Raw genomic sequence first — 26,246 nt, 5'->3', positions numbered from 1 at the left:
ACCTGGACCTTATTTCTGGCATAAAATACGATCGTGTACTCACCCATATTAGGTGTTATTTGGAGTCCTTTGGAAGATAGCTCAGTGGAGTGCTGCATATATCCATACTGGGTGACTGGGAAACCTAAATGAGGCCTCTAAATAACGCCTTATCTGCCGTGAAACTTGTTCATTTCACCAATATTTTGTTATGATAAACTAATGCTATTCCCCGTTGAGTCCATAGTTAGCTGTTAACATCATCCGGGGTCTGTAGATTGACCTACTAACTTCTGACCTGGACGATGTCATCTCAGAGCCTCACGCACCGTCAAAGGTCGGCTTGTTTACCTGTAATTTGCTACTGCTAGTTTTTTTGCAACATGGCCGAATAGTTTTCCGATTCTGAGGTTGTGGACGACGACTTTATTTATGATGGACGTCCTTACCGTTTTGAGCCAGAGTATACGGCCGTATACTCTGGCCCATACTTTGGGAGAAAGTGTTGTGCAAACAATACAGCAACAGCGTTACAAGCGTGAACAGACTTCGGAAAAGTATATGTAATGACCGATGAGTGAACCAGGAGGTGGTAACAGTGCAGGAAATCTGCTTGTTGTTCATCAGCTGTTGCAGTGTCGGAGTTACGTCATAGCTTGCAGTGTATATTAGTGCACCTCCGCTGTATCTCGGTCAAAGTTACACAGGGAAGTTTTTAAAAGAGAGAGTCGGGACATTTTCGCCAGCACTTCCTCTTTGCACAGACCAGTAGTGTCGTAATCCACTCGGAGCCCACCATGAAGTCCGGGGAAAAGCAAACGCTTTTCTTTTTAGTGGCTTTTTGTGTCTTATTTCTCGGTGTCAGTGCAGACCTACAAGGTAAGTTGGAGGGGAAAAAAACATTTCTTTGCATATTTAACATTGGCAACAACACATGATGAGACATGTAGACATGTAGATTTGACTGTACTGTTAATCTGAATAACACATGCGTCCTTTTTGCCTACTCTGAATATGTTTCAAGTGTAGGTCAAGAAATTACTGTTCTCATTCTGGCATTAATCTAGCTACCTCTTACCTGGATATCACCAGTCCAAAGGTGAACTTTAATAATGACTCATGCTGGTAAATTACTGCAATATAATGATGACTGTGTGTGGATATGATAAGATCAACCCTCCATTTCATCTTTTAACTGTAGACAGTAGTTAAAAATAGCATTATACAAAACAGGGCAGCTTGTTCTAAGTAGACAGCTTGTTCAAATCCTTTGTTTCACATTAAAATAATAACACAATCAAAATGTGTGCAATTATCATTCAGTGCATTAGTTTGCTAACTTCAAACACGTTATATCTCAGTAAGCTGAGCACAAACATATGTCTGTTTTGTCTCTGAGTTAGAATCTGTAATTTTAGACATTATAACGACCCATTCTTTGTGCCTCTTGCTTTGTTCAACCAGCGTTCACAAACCTTGATACTAAACGATATAAAATTTCAGAAATAAAGCAGAAAAAATGAGCAATTCCTCACAGTTTAGAATATCATACCAGCTTTGCACTGCAAACATAACTGTTATTGAATGGAAACTAACGCTAACACACCTCTGTCTGTGTAAACGTAAAGCTACAACCACGTGTTGCATAGTTGGAAGAATATGTGTCTGTTACTGACTTTCATTGGGTAATTGAATTACTGACCAGTGATGTGATATATTATGATTCTGACTGAGTTATGATATCCTGATAGCACCTGAGGTCCACACAAAGCTCGGGAGCCTGAGAGGTGAGTATGTGAGTGTAAAGGGGAAGGAGACTGGAGTCCATGCATTCCTGGGAGTGCCATTTGCAAAGCCACCCGTTGGCCCTTCCCTGAGACTGACGGCACCTCAGCCTGTAGAGGCATGGGAGGGAGTAAGAGATGCCACCCACCAGCCACCCATGTAGGTTTTTTTTTTTTTTTTTTTCTCGAATTTTTGTATTCTACATTTCGAGGTTTTATGTCCAGTACCTATTGATCTAAAAAAATAAATAAATGATTTCCCAGGTGCATTCAAAATAAAAAACTTATGCTGGATCTGCTTGATAAAGTGGGTGGGTTGGTTTCTGACATGCCAGACATTTCAGAAGACTGTCTCTACCTCAACATCTACACGCCGGCAAAGAGAGCTCACGATGCCAAGCTCCCAGTAAGAACCCTTTGCTTCAGATTTGGAGTAATGCTGTAGTGATTTAGTTGTTTAGTAGTGATTAGTTTATTGTGTTAATTCTCTTACGCGGTGAGCTCAGTTGGAAAGTTAAAATGTCCTTTGTTTTTATTTTACCAGGTCATGGTGTGGATCCATGGTGGGAGCTTTATTATGGGCTCAGCTTCTGGCTATGATGGCTCTGTCCTGGCTGCTTACCAGGATGTGGTTGTGGTTCTGGTCCAGTATCGCTTGGGACTTCTGGGCTTTCTCAGGTAAACAGATGCAGGTTAACATACTGGGACTATTTTCTATTGTACTTCTTTTCTATTCTGTATCCTCTGGTGTAAATGTACCCTGTCAGACTGTAGCTCCATCTTCTATCCAGCACAGCAGATGAACACATGCCAGGGAACTTTGGCCTGCTGGACCAGGTACAAGCTCTGAGGTGGGTCCAGCAGCACATTCACAACTTTGGAGGAGACCCAGATTTAGTTACCATATTTGGAGCGTCTGCTGGTGGAATAAGCGTATCCCTCATGGTAAGGATTGCTCTTCTGGGAAAGTACTTCAAACTTCATTTTTGTTTTACAGATATGTTTTATGTTTCTTTCTTTCTGATCAACAGCTTCTTTCTCCATTGTCCAATGGCCTGTTCCACCATGCCATTGCCGAGAGTGGCACAGCTTCTTTGGACAAGCTTTTAGACGAAAATCCTCTTCCATCAACACAGGTTAATTTTCAACGTTGTTTTGGTGTACACCTTTATCAAACAACATTTGTTTTTCTAAAAGGCTGAAACCCTTCCCTCACATCTGTCTTCAGGTGGTCGCAAATGTATCTGACTGTAGCCTTGAGAGCACAAAGAGCATCGCTGATTGCATGAAAAGCCTTGATATTGAAACTATAGTGGCTACTGCGCTGGTGAGATAATGATTGTAAAACAGATTCATGCTGTTGCTATGAGATCCCTTTACCTGTGCTGTCTCAACTTTTACGCATTTTGTTCTCTCAAGGATGCAACACTGAGATTTCCCATAACTGTTGATGGACACTTCCTGAAAAAACATGTGGACGAGCTGTTACGTAAACATGAACTCCTCACTGTACCATTCATGACTGGCGTTAACAGCGATGAAGGGGGGTGGCTACTAGCTAATGTAAGTGCCCATCAAAGTTTCTAATTAATTTCCTTTTTGTGCATACGTGAAATGTTAACTGCAGCTGCATCTGTCCTTAGGCCTTTAGTCCTCCAAACTGGACAGAAGGAATAGATCAGGAACACGTCACAACCATGCTGTCAATGTTCTACCCTGATGTAAGACAAGACACGGCGTGATGTTGCAATATTACTTTTCCTCAACATGCTTAAGCATCTTTGACTGATGTGTCACTCACTTTCCCAAGCCTAAAGATGCCATCCTGAGGGATATGATGGTAGATGAATATACTGGAAATGGTGACGATCGTGTGAAAAATAGAGATGGGTTTACAGAGTTGATTGGAGATGTCTTTTTTAACATTCCAGCCATTAAAACTGCTAATGCCCACAGAGGTACCTTTTATGCATGATTATGCACATTTATTTAAAAATCAGTATATAATATTTATTGTCACACACAATGTAACTCCCCTGTTTCGCATACTAGATGCAGGTGCAGCTGTATACCTGTACCATTATCAGTATCCTCCCAAGATCCTGCAGAACAAAAGGCCCAGCTTTGTTGGGAGTGACCATGGAGATGAAGTCTTTGCAGTGTTAGGATTTTGCTTCATGACTACCCATGTCAAATTGTCTGGTAAGTGCAATATAGACCAATCACATATTTGGATTGTCTTTGTGTTTTGTTGAGTGCAAAATGTTTTACGAGATGATTATCATTTCAGAGCCATGCCCTGAAGAGGAGGAACAGTTTAGCAGAACCCTGATGAGCTACTGGGGAAACTTCGCTCGCAAAGGGTAGGAATTACCACCTAATTATAAGTTAGTGTACATGAAGATACCAGAAATGTGTCCGTACAGTGACTTGTGTGTTTGTATGTGTGTGTGTTTAGGTCTCCTAATGGGAACGGACTGGTCCATTGGCCAAAGTATGGAGCGGAAGAGAAGTACCTGGCAATCGATTTAAAGGCGCAAGTTGTTGGTCAGCATCTGAAGAAGGAGCGGTTTGTCTTTCTGACTCAGATCATCCCAGAGAAGAGGAAACAACCAAAGGAGGACGTGGAGCACGTCGAGCTGTAGACCAGTCACACCCATCACAATTAATTTACAAAAAGTGTAAAACCTGTGTTTCTTTACACACTTCAGGTGGAAAATGGTAAAAAACGATGATCACCATGAGAGTTGATGATTTTCATGAAGATAATTATTGTTTCTATCACAAGTTTTCTGAAAGTTTATGTTTAAGAATGAGAATGGCGATATTAACTGTTTAAATGTGCACCATTAGCATTTCTGAACACAGGATAGAGTTCCAAATTCCAGTTTCGCTTTGTTGTTACACGGTTTTTACAGAAGAGATTTGAGATATCTTGTTCTTTCACTCCATAAATCAGAAAACACCGGCAACAACACACTTTCAACATGTTATTTAGGAATAGAATGTTATTTAAATCAAGCCATGAAAGACGAGTACTGTATGAGTAACCCCTTCTGTAAAAGTCTTCCAGCTATAGATGGTAACAAACCCAGAAAGTTTTGGTGTATGTAACAGTTACTGAAGTGGAGATTTCTGGCTAAGTTTATGAAGAAAAAAGCTCTTTGAAGACATATATGTAAGAAAATTCCTAAATTTCTAATGGGAAAAACAACTTTTTGGTTAAGATTTTTAACACATGAAAGTCCCCAGCTGATTACTTACATTAAGATACTTTTTGTACTGTTTTATAAATGTTTAAATATGCAAATGAGGTATTATCTAATGAAATAAGTTCTAGTTTAGAGATATTTCCCATAGACACAATCTAGTAAAATGAGCACAACCCCCAACATAGGCAGCATAACTTTAAATATGTAAATACACTGTTAAAGTTGGAATAAAATATCTTTTACCTCCTCTCATGAAATGATTGCATGTGTGGAAATGCTCTTACTTTCACTATTAAACAGCCCTGAGTTCTACTGTTGTTTTTCTTTGATCACGGTCAATCAGGATTATTTTCCGACCACATTTCTTCCTCGAAGACGATGGTTCCCCACTATCCTTCCAGTTTTTAATAATTCGTTGGACAGTTATTAACCCAATTTTATAGTTTCTGCAATCCCCATAGATGTTTTCTCTGCTTGATGCATGCCAATGATTTGACCCTTCTCAAACAGACTAACGTCTTTTCCATGACGATGGGATGTGTCTTTCAGCATGACTGTTTAAGAAATGAGAAGCTACTCATTGCATCAGTTGGGGTTAAATAACTTGTTGCCAGCTGAAAGATAATCGGCCATGCAGCAATTATTCAATAGGAGGCTCGTACCTATTTGCTTAGCCGAGTTAAATCCGGGTGGTGACTTTTTTTGGCCATGCAGTGTGTATTTCCTCTTAAAGGGGAACGACTGTTTTTTACAACCTGGACCTTATTTCTGGCATAAAATACAATTGTTTACTCGCCCATATATATTTTGTTATGATAAGCTATATGCTATTCCCCGTCGAGTCCGGAGTTATCTTTTGTCATCATCCGGGTCTGTAGATTGACCTACCTACTTCTGACCTGGATGATGTCATCTCAGAGCCTCACGCACCCTTGGTCGGCTTGTTTACCTGTAATTTCCTACTGCTAGTTTTTTGCAACATGGCTAAATATTTTTCCGATTCTGAGGTTGTGGACGACGACTTTGTTTATGATGGATGTCCTTACCGTTTTGAGCCAGAGTGTACGGATGGTGAGCTTGTTGAAAGGAGGATGCGGAGGCAGAGAGAGGAACAGCTGGCCAACAACCGCTGCACGTCCGCGAATAGCCAACAGGTCTCCTGTCTCAATGGGGAATAGCACTAGCTTATCATAACACATTATTGGTGAAATGAACGAGTTTCGCGGTAGATAATGCGTTATTTAGAGGCTGCGTTTCGGTGCCCTCGTCAGTACGCAGCGCTCCACTGGAGCTAAATATTTTCTGAAGGACTCCAAATAACACCAAAGTTATATGGGTGAGTAAACGATCGTATTTTATGTCAGAAATAATAAAAACGGTAGTTCCCGTTTAACTTCAGGTCAGTCGGAGCTGATATCCTTCTTATTACAGTTAAGATATGGGAGAAACTGTGTTGTGCAAACAAAACAGCAACAGCTTTACAGGTGAACAGACTTCCGAAAAACATATACGGCATGACCGATGAGTGAACCAGGGGGTGCATGGTGACAGTGCAGAAAATCTGCTTGTTGTTCATCAGCTGTAGCAGCGTTGGAGTTACGTAATAGCTTGCAGTGTATATTAGTGCACACTGTATCTCGGTCAAAGTTACAAAGGGAAGTCTTTAAAAGAGGGAGTCGGGACATTTTCTCCAGTGCTTCCTCGTTGCAGAAACCAGTAGTGTCGTAATCCACTCTGAGGCCACCATGAAGTCCTGTGAAAAGCAAACGCTTTTCTTTTTAGTGGCTTTTTGTGTTTTATTTGTCGGTGTCAGTGCAGACCTACAAGGTAAGTAGAAGGGAAAAAAACATTTATATGCACATTTACATTGGCAACAACACTCACACATGATGAGACGTGTAGACATGTAGATTTGACTGCACTGTTAATCTGAATAACACATCCGTCCTTTTTGCCTACTTTGAATATGTTTCAAATGTAGGTCAAGGAATCAGTGTTCTCATTTTGGCATTAATCTAGCTACCTCTTACCTACATATCACCGGTCCAAAGGTGTACTATAATAATGACTCATGCTGGTAAATTACTGCAATATAATGATGACTGTGTGTGGATGATAAGATCAACCCTCGTTTTCATCTTCTAATTGTAGAAAATAGTTAAAAAATACAATTATAGGCAAGGCAAGGCAAGGCAAGGCATTTTTATTTATATAGCGCATTTCATACCAAGAGGCAACTCAATGTGCTTTACATAAAAACAGAACAAATTAGAACACACAGTTAAAAGCAAGAACAAAGAAAAAGAAAAAAAAGAAAAGTGTATTATATATATACATATATTAAAAAGATTAAGAGGACTTACAGTGTAAATCCAAGATTACGATTTAAAATGATTTAAAAGGGCTCAGCCATATGCACATGAAAAAAGAAATGTTTTTAACCTAGATTTAAAAGTGCTTACAGTTGGGGCTGATTTCAGCTCTGCTGGTAGTTTGTTCCATTTGTGTGCAGCGTAACAGCTAAATGCTGCTTCACCGTGTTTGGTTTTAACTCTGTGCTCCACTATCTGACCTGAGTCAGTCGATCTCAGAGCTCGACTGGGTTTATACATTGCTAACATGTCATTCATGTATTCTGGACCTAAACCATTCAGTGATTTGTAAACCAGTGGCAGAACTTTAAAATCTATTCTGTAGCTGACTGGGAGCCAATGTAAAGACTTAAGAACTGCGGTGATATGCTCTGATTTCTTTGTTCTGGTTAAAACTCGAGCTGCAGCGTTTTGGATGAGCTGCAGCTGTTTGATACTTTTTTGGGGGAGTCCAGTCAGAAGACCGTTACAGTAGTCAAGTCTATTGGAAATGAAAGCATGAATCAGCTTCTCCTGATCTGTTTGCGACATGAAGCCCTTAATTCTGGATATGTTCTTAAGTTGATAAAAGGCTGTTTTGGTGATTGATTTGATATGACTGTTAAAGGTCAGATCTGAGTCTATCAGCACGCCAAGGTTTCGGACCTGGTCTTTAGTTTCTAGAGACAGTGACTCAAGGTGTTTACTGACAGTAACCCTCTTCTCTTTATTGCCAAAAACAATGACCTCAGTTTTTTCTTGATTTAACTGCAGGAAGTTTTGGTTCATCCAATTTTTGACTTTCTCTAAACAGTGACACAATGACTCTATTTGACTGCAGTCATCTGGAGACAATGCAAGATATATCTGTGTGTCATCTGCATAACTATGATAGTTGACATTTGAATTCTGGAGAATTTGACCCAAAGGCAACATATATAGGCTGAACAGAAGGGGTCCAAGAACTGACCCCTGAGGAACTCCATATGTCATAGCCACTGGATCGGATTGATAGCTTCCAATGGTCACAAAATAACTCCGCTCCTCCAAGTAGGACCTGAACCAATCTAGTACTGTTCCGCTGAGTCCTGCCCAGGTTTCCAACCTGTTCAGCAGTATACTGTGGTCTACAGTGTCGAAAGCAGCACTGAGATCCAACAGGACCAGAACTGACACCTTGCCTGAGTCAGTGTTCAACCTTATATCATTCAACACTCTAATGAGAGCTGTTTCTGTACTGTGGTGAGGTCGAAAGCCTGATTGAAATTTATCAAAGAGTCCACTGGAGTTTAAAAAGTTGCTAGGTTGATTAAAAACCACTTTCTCAATGATCTTGGCTATAAAAGGGAGATTTGAGATAGGTCTGTAGTTGGTTAACATGGAAGCATCCAGCGTTCTCTTTTTTAAGAGTGGTTTGATGGCAGCTACTTTTAGGGCTTTAGGAAACGCGCCTGATTGAAGTGAGCAATTTATTATTTGCTGCAGATCTGTTTGGACAGAGCTTACAATAGTTTTAAAAAAGTCAGATGGCATTGTGTCAAGACAGTATGTCGATGGTTTAAGATGCTGAACTGTGTGCTCTATGGTTTTTTGGTCAATTGTATTAAATTCTGACATCATAGCTGATTTATTCCTAGGTGGTTTTAAGGATGGTGTCATTTTATTATTTCGACGATTTGTGTCGATATTTTGTCTTATAGATGTGATTTTTTCATTGAAAAAGCAAGCAAATTCATTGCATTTTTCTGTGGAAGAAAGTTCTGAAACTATCTCTTTTGGGGGAGTTGTAAGCTTATCAACCAAAGCAAACAGAGTGCGAGTGTTATTGATATTCTTATCAATCATTTCAGATAAGTGTTGCTGTCTAGCCTTGAGTAACCCGTGGTTAAAATTATACAAAACAAGGCAGCTTTTTTTTTTAAGTGGACAGCTTGTTCAAATTTTTTGTTTCACGTTGTTTCACGTCACACACGTATCTCAGTAAGCTACCAGTACATAACTTGTATGTCCATGTTTTTCCACTACAAACTTGATCCAACACATGCTCTGCATCAGTAATGAAATCAAATGACAATTCAAGAACAGAGGTAGGGGGAGGTTGGGCCTCTTTTTTTGGCGAGGAACACAAACATATGCCCGGTTTGTCTCTGAATTAGAATCTGTAAATTGAGACATTATAATGACCCATTCTTTGTGCTGCTTGCTTTGTTCAAACCATGTTCGCAAACCTTGAAGATATCAAATTTCAGTAATAAAGCAGAGAAACTGAGCAATTAATCATAATTTAGAATGTCAAACCAGCTTTGCACTGCGAAACTTCAAATCAGAAATAACTGTTAAATGAAAGTTACACTACTAGTACACACCTCTGTCTGTGTAAACGTAAAGCTACAACCATGTGTTGCATAATTGGAAGAATATGTGTCTGTTACTGATTATCATTGGGTAATTGAATTACTAACCAGTGATGTGATATATTATGATTCTGACTGAGTTCTGATATCCTGATAGCACCTGAGGTCCACACAAAGCTCGGGAGCCTGAGAGGTAAGTATGTGAGTGTAAAGGGGAAGGAGACTGGAGTCCATGCATTCCTGGGAGTGCCATTTGCAAAGCCACCCATTGGCCCTTCCCTGAGACTGGCTGCACCTCAGCCTGTAGAGGCATGGGAGGGAGTAAGATTTGCCACCCACCAGCCACCCATGTAGGTTTTTTTTTTTGTATTCTACATTTGGAGGTTTTATGTCCAGTACCTAATGATCTACAAAAAATGATTTCCCAGGTGTATTCAAAATAAAACAATTATGGTGGATCTGCTTGATAAACTGGGTGGGTTGGTGGCTGACATGCCAGACATTTCAGAGGACTGTCTCTACCTCAACATCTACACGCCTGCAAAAAGAGCTCACGATGCCAAGCTCCCAGTAAGAACCCTTTGCTTCAGATTTGGAGTAATGCTGTAGTGATTTAGTTGTTCAGTAGTGATTAGTTTATTGTGTTAATTAAGATTATTAAGTTGTGTGTGTGTCTGTGTATGTTTGGGTCTGCGTTGTGGGAGGTTTGTGCTACATTTTGTTTGTATGAAAAGTGCTATGCAAATAAAATCTGACTGATTGATTGAATTCTCTTACATGGTGAGCTCAGTTGGAAAGTTAAAATGTCCTTTGTTTTTATTTTACCAGGTCATGGTGTGGATCCATGGTGGGGCCTTTGTACTGGGCTCAGCTTCTGTCTATGATGGCTCTGCCCTGGCTGCTTACCAGGATGTGGTTGTGGTTCTGGTCCAGTACCGCTTGGGACTTCTGGGCTTTCTCAGGTAAACAGATGCAGGTTAACATACTGCGATGATTTTTTGTTGTACTTATTTTCTATTGTGTATCCTCTGGTGTAAATGTACCCTGTCAGACTGTAGCTTCATCTTCTATCCAGCACTGCAGATGAACACATGCCAGGGAACTTTGGCCTGCTGGACCAGGTACAAGCTCTGAGGTGGGTCCAGCAGCACATTCCCAACTTTGGAGGAGACCCAGATTTGGTTACCATATTTGGAGAGTCTGCTGGTGGAATGAGTGTATCCCTCATGGTAAGGATTACTCTGCGGGGAAAGTACTTCAAACTTCTTTTTTGGTTTCACAGATATGTTTTATGTTGTGCTTCTTTCTGATCAACAGCTTCTTTCTCCATTGTCCAATGGCCTGTTCCACCATGCCATTGCAGAGAGTGGCACAGCTTCTATGGACATGTTTTTAAACGATAATCCTCTTCCGTCAACACAGGTTAATTTTCAACGTTTTTTTGGTGTACACCTTTATCAAACAAAATTTGTTTCTCTAAAAGGCTGAAATCCATCCCTCACATCTGTCTTCAGGTGGTCGCAAATGTATCTGGCTGTAGCCTTGAGAGCACAAAGAGCATCGCTGATTGCATGAAAAGTCTTGATACTGAAACTATAGTGGCTACTGCGCAGGTGAGATAATGACTGTAAAACGTATTCATGCCATTACTATGAGATCCCTTTACCCGTGCTGTCTCAACTTTTACTCATTTTATTCTCCCAAGGATGCAACACTGAGATTTTCCGTAACTGTTGATGGACACTTCCTTAAAAAACCTGTGGACGAGCTGTTCAGTAAACATGAACTCCTCACTGTACCATTCATGACTGGCGTTAATAGCGATGAAGGAGGATGGCTACTAGCTAATGTAAGTGTTCATCAAAGTTTTGTATTGTTTTCTTTTTTTTGCATATGTGAAATGTTAACTGCAGCTGCATCTGTCCTTAGGCCTTTAGTCCTCCAGACTGGACAGAAGGAGTAGATCGGGAACACGTCACAAACATGCTGTCAATATTCTACCCTGATGTAAGATAAGACACTGCGTGATGTTGCAATATTACTGTTCCTCAACATGCTTAAGTATCTTTGACTGATGTGTCACTCACTTTCCCAAGCCTAAAGATGCCACCGTGAGGGATATGATGGTAGATGAGTATACTGGAAATGGTGACGATCGTGTGAAAAATAGAGATGGGTTTACAGAGTTGCTTGGAGATGTCTTATTTAACATTCCAGCCATTAAAACTGCTAATGCCCACAGAGGTACCTTTTATGCACGATTATGCAAATGTATTTAAAAATCAATATATAATATTTACAGTCACACACTTTCATAAGCAAATGTAACCCCCCCCCCCGTTTCGTATACTAGATGCAGGTGCAGCTGTATACCTGTACCATTATCAGTATTCTCCCAAGCTCCTGCAGAACAAAAGGCCCAGCTTTGTTGGGAGTGACCATGGAGATGAAGTCTTTGCAGTGTTAGGATTTTGCTTCACGACTACCCATGTCAAATTGTCTGGTAAGTGCTATATAGACCAAAGACATGTTTGGATTGTGTTTGTGTTTTGTGGAGTGCAAAATGTTTTACGAGATGATTATCATTTCAGATCCATGCCCTGAAGAGGAGGAACAGTTTACCAGAACCATGATGAGCTACTGGGGAAACTTTGCTCGCAAAGGGTAGGAATTACCACCTTATTATAAGTTATCGTGTACATGAAGACACCAGAAACATGTTTGTACAGTGACTTGTGTGTGTGTACGTGTGTGTTTAGGTCTCCTAATGGGAACGGACTGGTCCATTGGCCAAAGTATGGAGCTGAAGAGAAGTACCTGGCAATCGATTTAAAGGCACAGGTTGTTGGTCAACATCTGAAGAAGGAGCGGTTTGTCTTTCTGACTCAGACCATCCCAGAGAAGAGAAAACAACTAAAGGAGGACGTGGAGCACGTTGAGCTGTAGACCAGTGACACCCAACACAATTAATTTACAAAAAGAGTAAAACCTGTGTTTCTTCACACACTTCAGGTGGAGAATGGTAAAAAACGATGATCACCATGAGAGTTGATGATTTTCATGAAGATAATTATTATTTTTATCAAAAAAGTTTATGTTTAAGAATGAGAATGGAGATATTAGCTGGTTAAATGTGCACCCATTAGCATTTCTGAACACAGGATAAAGTTAAAAATTCCAGTTTCGCTTTGTTGTTATGGGTTTTTTACAGAAGAGATTTGGGATATCTTGTTCTTTCACTCCATAAATCACACACTTTCAATGTGTTATTTTGGAATAAAATGTTGAGCACTGTGTGAATAACCCCTTCTGTAAAAATCTTCCAGCTGTAAAAGGTAATACCGTTTGGGTGTATGTAACAGCTACTGAAGTAGAGATTTCTGGCTCAGTGTATGAGGAAAAAAGCTCTTGAAGATATATGTAAGAAAATTTCTAAATTTCTAAATTTCTAATGGGAAAAACTATTTTTTGGTTGAGATTTTTAACACATAGACAGCCCCATGAAAGTCCCCAGCTGATTACTAACATTAAGAACTACTAAGTTTTATAAATGTTTAAATATGCAAATTAGGTATTATCTAATGAAACAAGTTCTAGTGTACAGACATTTCCCATAGACAAAATCTAGTAACATCTAGAGTGACGTGGAATGAAGGAATTTTGAGGAAGCCAAAACATAATGGGTTAAATACAAACTTAAGTTACTGTGTACATTAACTTTGAAGGCAGATAACTTCAGGGAATACTGTTTCTACTAGCATATTTAGCACAAAGCTAATGATCTGGAGCCCAATAAAAAATTAACTTCGTCTAGTTTGTATTTCTGACTGTATTTCTGGTAGAATTTGCCTCATGTCTACAGTCCTGTTCATAAGTAGGTCCTTTCTTGGGTCCAACTTTCAACAGGTGAACATGCTGAACTTAAGATGAAAGTAGTTTCCGTTGTGTGAACTGTGACAAATTTTATTTCATTATAACCAAAATCCAACTGTGGCACTGAAGTAAAATGGCAGTGGACATAGGAGAGCCCCTTTTTAGGTGATAGGAGAGAACATCTGTCCTGTGTTATAACGTGACACAAACAACCCACTGTAAAGAAAAAATAAATAAAGAGATGTGACAAAGAGGTTTCTTATCTTTTTTTCACCTTTTTTTAATTATTATTACTGAGAAGAGCGCTTAAACTGAAAAGCTCCCTGAAGTCTGATGTGAGCAGTTCAATAGGTCAAACGTAGTTTCCCGAAAACTCAAGCAAATCGCATTGAAAGTAGTACAAAGCAACACTTTCCAAAGATAAATCATTCAAAAAGCTAGGTGTACAGATGGGAGAATGTATGAAAAAAATACACTACAGCTGAATTAAAATGAATTAAAAGTGACACAAAATAAATCAATGATGCTTTAGGAGACTTATTTGCAAAAGTTAGTAAAGCTGCAGTCTGATATAAAAGTGCTGGCCAGTGGTTATTGAATGATTGACTAGATCGCCCAGAAAAGTGCACTTGGAGTAGGAAAGCTACTGGGCAGCGCCATCAGGCCTTGATGAGACACACAGGCACCTACTTTGAGATGCACTTCGAGCCGTCTCTTTGTATAATGTACACCTAGCCTCGTCTCAAGTTCAAAATAAATGGGGGGAAAAAAACGGAGGGAACAGCTTTGCAGGTATGAAGCCAGGCAAACACTTTGTCAGCCATTTGAACAAACAACGAATGCACTACAATGCAAAAGGTGGGAGACGTTTCTGTTTCAGAAGCACATGAACGGTATAATTTTGATACTTGGATTAAATCCAGTTTATGAGCAGGTTACATTATTCTATTGCAGTACAATACATCGTTCCAGCTTACACAGTAATATGTTGGGTGTGGTGGCGTCAGGTGTATCTGATGTAGGAAAATGGGCTAAAGCATATCTTAAAAAACAGAAGATATCAACCAAGTTCAAAAGGGCTCTTGATACGCCAGGTGGTAAACGGTTATAAAATTGCCCGGTTGTAAAACTCACTCAGCATTTCTGTTTTTTTTTTTTCTTTTTAAATAATACAATGAATGTAACTTGGTGAATTTTTGTAATACACATAAATACTTTACTCCTGTTTTCACTGACTTGGTGAAGAAGAAAAAAAACCCCACCTGAGATGCTGTTTTTTTTTTTTTTTTTTTTTTTAAATAAATAAAAATGCTTCTAAAGACACAAAATAAAATAAAGCAAGGCATGCTGCTTTATGAAAACATCATGTTCACGAAGTGGTTATGAGTGTAATGGAATTGGCTTAAACTAAAACGCAGCATGCAGTTCAATATGTTGGGCACTGAAATCAGTATAATACTATCATATAGTAGAATACATTGGATACCTGTATCTTCTTCAAGCACTACCAAGTACAGACATGGTTTTAGAATCAGAGGCACATACAGTTTGATCCATAATAAGTGGTACCATTCGTTTTTTCTTTCTTTTTTTTTTTTTTTACTGCAGGGAATAAATACATAAATAAACTTTTATGTGACCTGTTGTCATGCTGCACTGGAGGGTTAAGGTTAGACCGAGGTGAGGTGATAAATGGTAACTGCTGAGGCCTTTCAAAGTGCTTGCGTTGGAGCAGGCGCAGAAGTGTGCAAGGTCAGGTTGACACGTTTGATTAGCCGAAGTCAGGCAGTAAACTTGGATAGTTTAGGTCATGAGCCATGAGCGCCAGCGGAGGACAGAGGTGATTTGTGTGTAATGGTTGTTATTATGCCTTGTATTTTTGGGGGAGGAGAATTAAAGCTGGGTGCATCAGGATGTCCAGGACTGCATGTTGCGCAGCATGGCCTCAAAGCGCTCCATGTTCGGGGCGTGGGCGTGGGGCAGGTGGTCCGTCAGGCGACTGTACAGACTGAAAGACTTCAACTCTAGCCAGATGAAACCAAAACGGTCCTCATCAAACAGCACAAAGAGCCCAGGGGTGCGCTCCGGACTGGTGAAGCCATGCCCGGCGATCAGGCCTGTCCCATAGAAACTGAAACAGAGACACGTCACTTCATCAGTTCAGCATCAATATTTTAATAAATATCAATTAAAATGGGTTGAAATTCAAAACTGAGCACAGCAAATTACAGGCAATAGTTATGACTATTGTATATTCATTTGCTAAATAATGACCTGTAACGATTACTGGATAATAATGTATTCTTTATGCATCCCTACCATTTCCTGCAGGTGCGAGGGTACACCTCATTGCGAGCCATCACCCCAAGAGGCAGGACGAAGGGCTGGGCTTCAGGAAGATTGGTGGTGGTGGTGCTGCTGCTGCTGCTGGGGTCACACTGGCAGCTGTCTGAACAAGCCCCCTGGTCTGCTGCCATCTCCTCCTCCTCCTCCTCCTCCTCCTCCCTGCTGGCACCTCTGCAGGCATCTTCTGCTGCATTGTGCACTGTGGCGGAAGCACCATTGGCCTGCTGTTCCACCTCCCTCTGTACCTGCTCGTGTACCCCAAGTACCAGCCGGGACAGCTCCTCGATGTTGCGCTGTTGTTCCAGCTCTGGGAGGACCACCGGGCGACTCAGGTCAACATCCAGTGTGAGCTGCCCTGCAGGAACGTTGGGGTCTCCCTGCAGAGAGGGGTAAAATTACAGTCGGCGAGAAGATAATCTTATATGGTCAAATATGTGAGAATGTTCAATTCAAAGGCACAGGACAACCTGAAAGCAGTCTCTCTTTGTAAAGTCGTGTTTATAGGATTTTATACATCCCACAATTACTGTATATCAAAGTGAAGTCAGTTAAGACAACCTGAGAAAATGATTTTTCACTAACTTACAGTGAGTTTGGTGGCTCTCGCAGAATTCCCATGGAAACTGAGCATGACAATCTCCAAGCCGTGACTGCCATAGGTGCCTTTAAATAGGCCAGGCTGCAGCAGGTCTGAGGGCTTTGCTGGAGGCAGGTAGATCCTCCGGTACGTCAAGCAATTACTGTCACAGAAAAGAATACGAAAGCCATCGGGCTGAGTGAGCCTCCGTCGACGCTTGCCATTACGGTTTTAACAAACTGACTGACAATTTCGGCAACAGAGGAAGTGCACGTAAGGAAGAGAGGCATACTCATATTGACTAGTATAGATGAACTTCATCAGAATGAGCTCCTGCATGTGTTCATGAAAGATTTCTTCCAGCGTCCGGCCCCATTCTTCCTCCAACCACGTCCTGAACTCCTGCCCAAAAATAAAAATAAAATGTTATCACTGAATTTCAACAAGGTTTAATTCAAACAGGCCATCAAGGAGTTTTAGGTAGCGACTGTTTCCTGAGTTTACCCACCTCCTGTCTGCCTCCAGGCATGCGGTGATGATCAGTCTGGTTACACTTTGTTGAAAATTCATCCTTCTTTACTGTCTAAAAATATAAGAATATGACACATATTAGAGGACGGCCTATTTTTATGAGCTTGTAACCTCAAATTAAAGTGGGATCAGTCATCTGTGTCAAAAAAACATCCTCTAAATCTCGGTGCACAGACTGTCACTGTGCGAGCCTCTCACCTGTATGTCTCCTCTGTGGGGACCTTTGTGTCCATACATGCACTCCACAGTGGCCTTCTTGCTCTCCCACAGGTGGATACGGAAGAGTGGCCGTCTTCTCATGGGATCCTCCACGCGGGGGTCATGGGGTGGCAAATACATCCAGCCAATGATGAAAAGCCCGTCCACCTGAATAAAAAATATTTTCATTTAGTTTCCTGCAAAGAAAACACCAGCAGCTACATATTGCTGGTAACGGTTTGGTGCAAAAGACTTGTGATTGTGTTCCTCATCTTAATCCAAATTATTGAGTGAGAAACCCTACTTACCACAACATTAAGCAAGCCGCCATAAGGCCCTATGTCAGGCTGCCATAGCCCCAAGATATGCCTGTATGGGTGAAGCACTGCAACACAAGAACACAAAAGCACACCATACTACTTATAAAGAGGCGCATGGTTAAAAACAGAGGCTTATGGTTAATGTCTTTCATGATTATGAGATGTAAACCCAAAGGGAAGAAAGTGTAATCTGCATCCGTTCAGGCAATGCTCTTAAAAAAACACACAGCACACCAAACCACCTGGCCTCCAATTTCATAGTTAATATGCAAGGAAACGGTGTTGAGGAGAATTGTCAACACATGAACAATTAAGACAGAATGAGTTATCCTGTTAAAATAGTCTGCTTGCAAATTCAACTAATATGAGTCCCATACACAACCCCTCATGCTCATGTACATACAGTGTGTGTACACGTCTTTATAGTCCATGTGCTCGTAGTCCGGGAGGAGCTTCATAAAGCGCCCAGACTTCACCCGCGGGTTGACACCTGCACAGGTACAACATAGGCATGTGTAGAGCAGCCACGGACCAAGGTGGGCTCAGTCCAATGCAGCGCTCTGATAAATGCAGTAATGTACGTGTCATAATAATTCAATCAAAAAAAAGCCAGCGGCACCTTGCCACGGCTGTGCCCGACATGTTTCGTGCGTCCGCTTGCATTTCAGAAAGGCAAATGTGCTCTCAAATTTTTGCATAAGTAAATCTAAGTGGGGCAAATTCACGTCAGGCGTGTACAAAACAGAATGCTTTCCATCTGATGCGCATCATAGTCAAAATGTTCTTTACGGAGACAGACGCACAAGAAAATGCGAGAGTACACACACAGAATGACCAAAATGAGTGGGAATGAGTGGATGACATGAGCGCTGTCATACTGACGTTTAACATAGAGGTCCTGGCTGGATACTCCTCCTGCTTCCATCTTCCTCAGATCCTCCTTCATGCCAAACTCTGCAAAGAAAAACAAACACGCGAGGGAAAAGGAGAAGAATTAAGTTGCCATGGATGAGAATAGAGATGATGTCACTTTAAATCATTTAAGCTAATTTGGAGAGAGGACAAGGGAGATGGACAGTCCAGAGTTAAATTCCAATCAGCAGACATAGTTGATCACATCCTGCTTATGGGATTTTTTTTTAACCACATGGACAGCCTGAGGGCTAAGCAAACTAAGCAGGTGTTTAGGGGCCCGTAGTCACCAAATAAAAGTAAAATTAATTTTTATCATTGCAAAATGATGTGGGATATGATGCTTGATTTCACTGTTAGGGCATAATTACTCTAAGTAATAACATAATAGAAAATGAGTTGCTCTGAAAGAGTTTTCCAAAAGAAAGGATAGTACGTTATTTTCTTTTTGTTGTTATGCACCACATACAAAAATATGTCTCTCTTGCTTAAAGTAAATAACTCACATCCTGATTTACTGCATAACTTTTCACAACATTCCTCTTCCGGTATCGCACGTGCAGTTTCAAGTTCCCTCGGTAACCGCTATTGTTTTGATATTCAAACATGTGGCGGCTCAGGTTTATTTTCATTAATCAATTAATCCGCGAACGAGTCTTCTGATGAATAAATCATCACCTTTCTATATGATAGAAAGTGAACGATAAATATGCACAGCACAGACATCTTTAAGTTGAGTTTTGTGAGTAATTAAGCGCTATATATACAGTTCATACTGGGGACTTCTGTCTTATTTTCTCCACTTACAGCACAATATTATTACTCCACAATGAATATATTTATATTCACATTTATTTTAATTTACTTTCTTCCATTTTCAAAACATCTCTTTTAAATAATCTACACGTTATCTCATTACAGTTTAAGAATTCCTGCCTGACATGTACTGCCCTCGTGCACACTGTGAGCCGAAATGAAACCAGGAAGTGCATCTCTTAATGTGTGCATGTCATTTGTGTCTTAATTAATATGTAGACGTTGAGCCTTAGCTACTTGTTTAACCCTGTCATCTCTGCTAACTACAAGGTTTTGAGGATGGCGATGATCACACTTATAATAACCGAGGCCCCCAAAAGGCAAGGTCCGGACCTACATCAACAGTCTTATCAGCCGCACAGAATGGCTGACATGGGCCTAATAACACAGAGAGACCTTGAGCTGCTTCTTTTTTTTTTTTTTTAAAGCACTTACTGAAGATGCAGAGACCAGATTATGGCTAGTTGCAGATCAATAGAAATGCTTTTAAGGGAACACATTTCCGCGAAACCGATAGTGACATAACCTGACAACAAGACGAATAGCCCGTTCAGCATTAGTACGTGACACCACGCTTTATTTACAAGAATAAATGCATCAGCTGAAGTTTAAACAGTCCACGTGTCCAGTAATACACCTATATTACCTTCAATGCACCTCCTTCTCCAAATTGTTTCTGTGTTGAGGATTTGTCTGAATTTCTTGCAGACGAGGGCAACATTTGGCAGAGCTGTTCCAGGAAGCAAGGAGAGTATTTCCACCAAAAGCTCCGGTGGCAGCTCCACTAACGACTGCGGGTGTGGGGGTCCCGTGCTTGTGCGATCCAGAGAGCCTCCTCTGTTGACATGACCGCAGCCATATTCACAAGCGTCACTCGGCCCTGCAGTGGCAGTGGCGGCGGCGGCGGCGGCGACGCTGCGCTCGGGGCCTCCTCCGCTGCCACCTGCGTCGCCTTGCCGCTGGCCCACGATCCGCTCCTCTTCCTCCTCGTCCATGTCGGAGTCGCTGCCTTGATCCTGCTGGTTGTTCCGCTGTCGCCTGCGGCACCTCCGAGACTGGCCCACTCCGCAGAGCCTGGCGCAAACAGCCATCCGTAGTCACCAAACGGACAACATTACATCACTACAACACAACGATCAGCTGCAGTCTGGGTCGCCTCCTCCTGTCCTCGCGAGCATAGGCAGAAGCCTTTCTTCTGACGTCACACGTAAAGGACGTAACAACGAAATTCCTTCTTCTTCTTCTTCTTCTTCTTCTAATATGTGAGAGGCCAAGATGGCGTCGAGTACAGTCGAGGTTTTTCGTGGCTGAGCCCAAGTTTTCAATTTCAGCCCCTATTTACTATTTTTGAACAACTTGAAAAGGAAAAAAACTGCCTATGTAACTTAATCAAAAGGACGCTTCATTTGTGCATACCAACCGTTCGAAATAGTTGTGTCCTGCTTGCTTAGCCTATAGTTAACAACAAAAAAAAAAAAACTCGTACCGCCTTCTCCAGCGTGCTTTTCGTGCTGTGTGATACTCTCATTGTGCCATCTTCTGAGCAAGGTGTAAAGCGCCCGAAGTCGACGACGACGAAAATCTCTCCCAAAGACATGAAGACTACAAACGGTAACCAAACTTCATCTGCTGCTCATACCATCTCTGAGCATAACTACACCGGCTCCAGCACTCGCGACAAGAGTCCAGAGCTGTTACCCATCCCTGATAACGACCCTGACACTCCCGCCAGACCTGATGGAAAGAGACTCAAAGTTGAATTAACGCTCAGAGACTTGCAATACAACATTACAGCTATAATAAATGAGCGTGCTGATAACTTAGAAAGCATGATCAATCATAACACCGTCAGTATCGATGCCTTAAAAAAGTCAATTGACTTCGTGTTTACTGAAATTGGTGACTTGAAAACTGAAATGGTATCAGTGAAGAATGCATGCAAAAACAACGTTCAACGGCTCTCGTAGTTAGAGCTGCAAATCAATGAAGCTGAAAGATACCAACGAAGATGGAACTTAAGACTGCATGGCATCCCAGAAAGCATGCACAAAAACATAAAAGAGAAAGTTATCGACGTCTGCTGTGCTGTTATCGGAGAGCCTCGGGCAAATGTCAAAGAAAATGTGGACATTGTTCATCGTCTCTGGGTCGATATAATGACAAGGAAAAAAGACCGAGAACGACCATCATCCGCTTCTCGAACCGATCTACACAGGACCTGGTGTGGAGGAAGGCTAAGGGCTGTAGTTTTCTCACAGAGAACAAACTTCGTTTCACGGAAGACCTTACTGCAGCTGATAAAGCTCTGCGAGCCAAACTGTGGCCAATGATCGAGGCTGCCAAGAAGGAAGGAAAGAGAGCCCACTTTGCTGGGACCCGCGTGATTATAGAAGGAAAAGAGATCCATCCAACATCAGCTCTTCTAGAGACACCTGCCGTAATGGACACTGCGAGCCCCCCATGATGGTTTGCATCGGTTAAGTAGCAGTTAGCTATGTAGCTATTCAGCTATGTAGCCACTCTGCGCCGCATCATGCATACAGAGGGACTATAATGCTTTCACGCAAGACGTACACATCACAAACGGATTAGAATATATACACAACACTATACAAACACTCCAAACACTATACATACATGCACTCATAGCCTACAGTTCATAGGCACAAATTAGTTCAAATAAATGTTCATACTTAAACATACATTTGTTCTGCTGGGGGCGGAGATTGTTTACATTGGTTTTAGTTTCTATCCACCTCTCACTCCTTACATTGTCCTTATCAGTTGTTTCTCTCAATGCCAGGGGGTTAAGAGAAAATGTTAAACGGAAAGCTTTATTTCTCCTTGCAAAACAGCAGAAATCTGATTTTTATTTTTTCCAAGAGTCACATTCTATGTTAAATGATGTTTCCTTTTGGAAATCCCAATGGGGAAATGAAATATGGTTTTCACATGGTTCAGAAAGATCCGCAGGGGTTGCAACTCTTAAGAATAACTTTAATAGTTTTGTCTTGCACTCAGAAAGTGATCCTCATGGTCACTACCTGATACTGATTCTTAGTGTTGATAATATTGTTGTTCTTCTTGCCAATGTATATGGGTAGAACTCGAAACGGGATAATGACTTTTTACTTGATGTCCTAGAAACTTGCCTTCTTTACTGGATTTCTAAATATCCCAATTTATTGCTTGTAGTAGGCGGAGATTTCAACATTACCTTAAATAGCTCATTAGACAGATGGCCACCAAGTGTAGGTAAGTCTCTGTCTTCCAACCTGATTACTTTCATGCAAAAATTAAATTTGATTGATATATGGAGAGAGAAAAATCACAACACTAAACGTTATACATGGAGCAATAAAGCTTACACATCTATGTCACGCATAGATTACTGGTTAATCTCTGACAGCTTTGATAGAAATAAAATTACCTGCAATATTATAACAACGCCTTTAACAGACCATAAAGCGGTGTCACTCCAAATATCCTTTAAAGCTAAAGACACCCAGAAATTTAGAGGCTCTTATTGGAAACTCAATAACTCTCTCCTAAAGCATGCTTCAGTAATTGAGAAGATCCAGGAAATAATACAGTATTTCTCAAACAGGGCCTTTATAGATAATAACTTTTGCAGAAATTGGGAACTCTTTAAATTTGAGGTTTCAAAATTCCTAAGAGAATATGGATCCACTTTAGCCAGAGAAAGAAAGAAAGATGAAACAAGAATTATTACTAAAATAACTGCCCTTACCCAAATTAAGCCTGAAGATTTATCTGAAAGTGACAGGGAAGATTTAAATTTACAGCAAGATGAATTAAATGAAATATACAGAAAGAAAGCTGAAGGAGCCTTTGTAAGATCAAGGAGCAAATGGCTGGAGGAAGGAGAGCAGAATACTGCATACTTCTTCCAACTAGAAAAATCCAGGAACAAATTGAATTCTATTAGGAAACTCAATATTAACGGAGATATCACTGACGACCCACGCAAGATAGCAAATTACTGTTCTTCATTTTACAGAAACCTCTATAAATCAGATTATAATGAGACTGATGCCAACAACTTTTTAAACCTTCTCTCTAATACAAAATCAATTTCAGATGACATGAAAGATCTCTGTGACGCTCCATTAAAAATTGATGAAATCCTACTTGCTATTAAACGTCTTAAGCTCAACAAATCTCCAGGTGTTGATGGGCTATCTTCAGAATTTTATATTGCCTTTGCGGAACAACTAGCCCCTCTCCTCCACGGTCTGTACACAGAAAGCATTAAAAATCAAATCCTCCCGCCTACTCTTTCCCAAGGATTATTAACCCTAATTCCAAAGCCTAAGAAAGATTCCCTACTTATTGATAATTGGAGACCAATTTGTCTGCTCAATAACGACTATAAAATGTTAGCTCAGATTTTTGCAAAAAAAAAATTAACCCTGGATCATATAATTGATGAAACCCAATCTGGTTTCTTAAGACATAGACACATCTCTAACAATATCAGACTTGTACTGGACCTTATAGATTACAATGACCTTTACAACGACAAGGCCTATATTTTATTTCTAGATTTCTGTAAGGCCTTTGACACAGTCGAGCACAATTTCATTTTTCAGGTCTTAGATAAATTTGGTTTTGGTCCTTTTTTTTGTGCATCTATTAAAACTATGTATAAAAATGAAAACTGCTCTATTAAATTATATTCTGGGACCTCTCCTAGGTTTGAGGTTAATCGTGGTGTCAGACAGGGTTGTCCTATCTCCCCCTATTTGTTTCTGATCTGTGCACAGCTACTCTCTGATCTTATTAAAATTAGCCCCTTACAGGGTATCTCAATTGCTGGAAAGGAAATCATCATCAGTCAGCTTGCAGATGATACTACCCTGTTCTTAAAGGATGCCTCACAGATTCCAATAGCGATAAATACAATTAAATTATTCTCTCAGGCCTCTGGGCTATACTTAAATACCAATAAATGTGAGCTGCTCCCCCTTAAAACTTATAATAGTCCATCCATCTCTAACATCCCTATTAAAGAAACTGTCACTTACCTTGGTCTAGCTATCAACAGTAAACAAGACACTAGATGCTCTCTGAACTTTAATCCTATCATAGAAAAAACACAGAAAAGATTTAATCAGTGGCTTCAGAGAGACCTCTCCATTAAAGGGAGAATTTTATTGTCCAAAGCAGAAGGCTTATCCCGCTTGACATATGCAGCTCTATCTCTTGATGTAAACAAACAAACATCTATGTCCATTGACAAAATTCTTTACAACTTTACATGGAGAAATAGAATCCACTACTTAAAAAAATCTGTTTTAATGAACTCCTATACACACGGTGGCCTTCACTTTCTTGATTTCTCTACCTTAAATAATACTTTCAAGATAAATTGGATTAAGCAATTTCTTATGAACCCTAACTCTATATGGAACCTCATTCCTAATCACGTATTCTCTAGACTTGGTGGCCTCGAATTTCTTTTATTGTGTAATTATAATATTGAAAAAATTCCCTTAAGTCTTTCTAATTTTCATAAACAGATGCTTCTTTCCTGGAACATGATATATAAACACAACTTCTCACCACACAGATATTATATCTGAAATAATAGAGACTTGCTATATAAACACAAAACATTATTTTTAGAAAACTGGTTTGGTCATGGTATTTATCTGGTTACTCAGCTGCTCAACTCTAGTGGTGATTTAATGTCCTACACTGAACTTCTACACAAATATAATATTCCTATTCCTCCCAGGGAGTATGCTATAGTCTTTGATGCTATCCCTTCTGGTGCTGTCTCTCTTCTTAAAAATTCTTTACATGACTCCTCTTTATTACCTTTGAATCCCACTGTTACTGAGATTGGCCAAATCTGTTTCTCTACTAATAGGGGAGAGTGGGGTAAGTAGTGCCGATTTTTACTTAAAGTGCCCTTAAAGCAAGGGGATAACGGTAATGCCTCCAACTAAGATATCTACATATAGTTTAGGATGCTGTGCATCCTTGGGAACAATTACTTTGGATCTTAAACAAACTGTTTGAGAAATATAGCTTTAGAAAAAGAAGTGGTTTTGTGGCACAACTTGCCCCCGGTACGGGGTGTAAGAGAATACACTGGGGTAAATTGTGCCATTGATAAGTGTCGATAATTATCGTCCTTTAAAGGCATTGAACCAATCAGGTCCTAGAAAAGGTTAAACGTTTATCAGCACATTGCAGTTTACATTCAGATTTAGGCTAAGTTGAAACTATCCGCTCCAATTAACTATCCAATAACCTATACTTCATCTAACCTGCTTTTTTGTCTCTGGTCCAGCTGGCAGGCATGTCAATGTTATTTCTTTGTGCGAACTCAAAAGCCAGTTCACGGCATTTACATGGCACCTATGCCATGAAACATTGCTGCTAGTGTCTTAATATGGTCAGCAAGCTCTTTCTCCATGGTCTCATTGAAGACTTGTTTGGTAGCTGCTGTTCTTTCATAGCCTGGCTTTGTTACTTCTCCTATTTTTTTCTTATCCATATATCTTTTTATGGTCATCCTGCAGATCTTCATCTCCTTTCCAACCTGACGTGTGGTCTTCCCCTGTTGCACCTCTTTCACTGCTCTTTCCAACTCCTCAAGAGGAGTTGAAACCCTGTCTGTCTTCCGTTTGTATTTGCGTGGCATGATGGTCTAAAATTTTGAATATCACATAGTTTTAGTGATCAAATGTAACAATACAATGTACAATAACAATACAATACAATAAAATAATATATAGTAAATAATCACAAGTGGCACAACTTAACCCAGGCCCTTTGGCACAAATTACGCCAGACCCATTTTGAAAAAAATGCATCCCCCAGCTGTTTTGAGCTGGCATCATGCTAACTGTATAGACTCATGCTGTAGCTTACTAAAGGACTAAAACATGTGTGAACTGTTTTCAAAGTTGTCTATAATTGTTCAAACACAGCAATCAAAAACCCTTGATCATAGAAATT

At 40.4% G+C, this 26,246-nt stretch overlaps 3 protein-coding genes across 5 annotated transcripts in view; 2 read left to right on the top strand and 1 right to left on the bottom strand.

Annotated features, from left to right (window-relative positions):
* Positions 1-284: 284 nt before the first annotated feature.
* Positions 285-12,637, top strand: ces2b (carboxylesterase 2b; the record flags this gene model as incomplete). The annotated part of the gene is given in 27 exon segments (XM_084555987.1): positions 285-316; positions 845-858; positions 1,731-1,923; positions 2,028-2,207; positions 2,270-2,275; positions 2,277-2,441; positions 2,555-2,708; positions 2,795-2,899; positions 2,992-3,090; positions 3,183-3,326; positions 3,407-3,484; positions 3,574-3,721; positions 3,816-3,965; positions 4,054-4,126; positions 4,222-4,406; positions 9,838-10,030; positions 10,109-10,250; positions 10,509-10,642; positions 10,756-10,909; positions 10,998-11,102; positions 11,195-11,293; positions 11,386-11,529; positions 11,610-11,687; positions 11,777-11,924; positions 12,034-12,183; positions 12,272-12,344; positions 12,440-12,637. Coding segments are annotated over 27 exon segments (3,333 nt in total). The 3' UTR covers positions 12,627-12,637.
* Positions 12,638-13,831: 1,194 nt separating this feature from the next.
* fbxo31 (F-box protein 31) lies at positions 13,832-20,497 on the bottom strand. 2 transcript variants are annotated; one of them, XM_084555863.1, is made up of 10 exons: positions 19,900-20,497; positions 18,408-18,479; positions 17,929-18,015; positions 17,514-17,590; positions 17,206-17,373; positions 16,985-17,059; positions 16,769-16,878; positions 16,486-16,639; positions 15,873-16,276; positions 13,832-15,684 (listed from the first exon to the last, which is right to left on the bottom strand). In XM_084555863.1, the coding sequence occupies exons 1-10, from the start codon at positions 20,342-20,344 to the stop codon at positions 15,462-15,464; spliced, it is 1,815 nt and encodes a 604-aa protein (XP_084411989.1). In that variant the 5' UTR covers positions 20,345-20,497; the 3' UTR covers positions 13,832-15,461. The 2 variants fall into 2 exon arrangements, with proteins under 2 accessions (XP_084411989.1, XP_084411990.1); XM_084555864.1 differs by lacking the exon at positions 17,929-18,015 and having other exon boundaries at positions 13,834-15,684.
* A 44-nt stretch (positions 20,498-20,541) lies between these two features.
* Positions 20,542-26,246, top strand: part of banp (BTG3 associated nuclear protein) — a 58,228-nt gene continuing 52,523 nt past the window's right edge. For both annotated transcript variants that reach the window (XM_084555867.1, XM_084555866.1), the window contains exon 1: positions 20,542-21,729. The gene's annotated coding sequence lies outside the window, so the exon portion shown is untranslated. The remainder of the gene's footprint in view (positions 21,730-26,246) is intronic.

The sequence above is a fragment of the Chelon labrosus genome (assembly GCF_963514085.1).
Source record: "Chelon labrosus genome assembly, chromosome: 11".
In the NCBI taxonomy this organism is placed as follows: domain Eukaryota; kingdom Metazoa; phylum Chordata; class Actinopteri; order Mugiliformes; family Mugilidae; genus Chelon; species Chelon labrosus.
The sequence above is the reverse complement of the archived record's forward strand: the minus strand, read 5'-3'. Positions and strand labels throughout refer to the sequence as shown.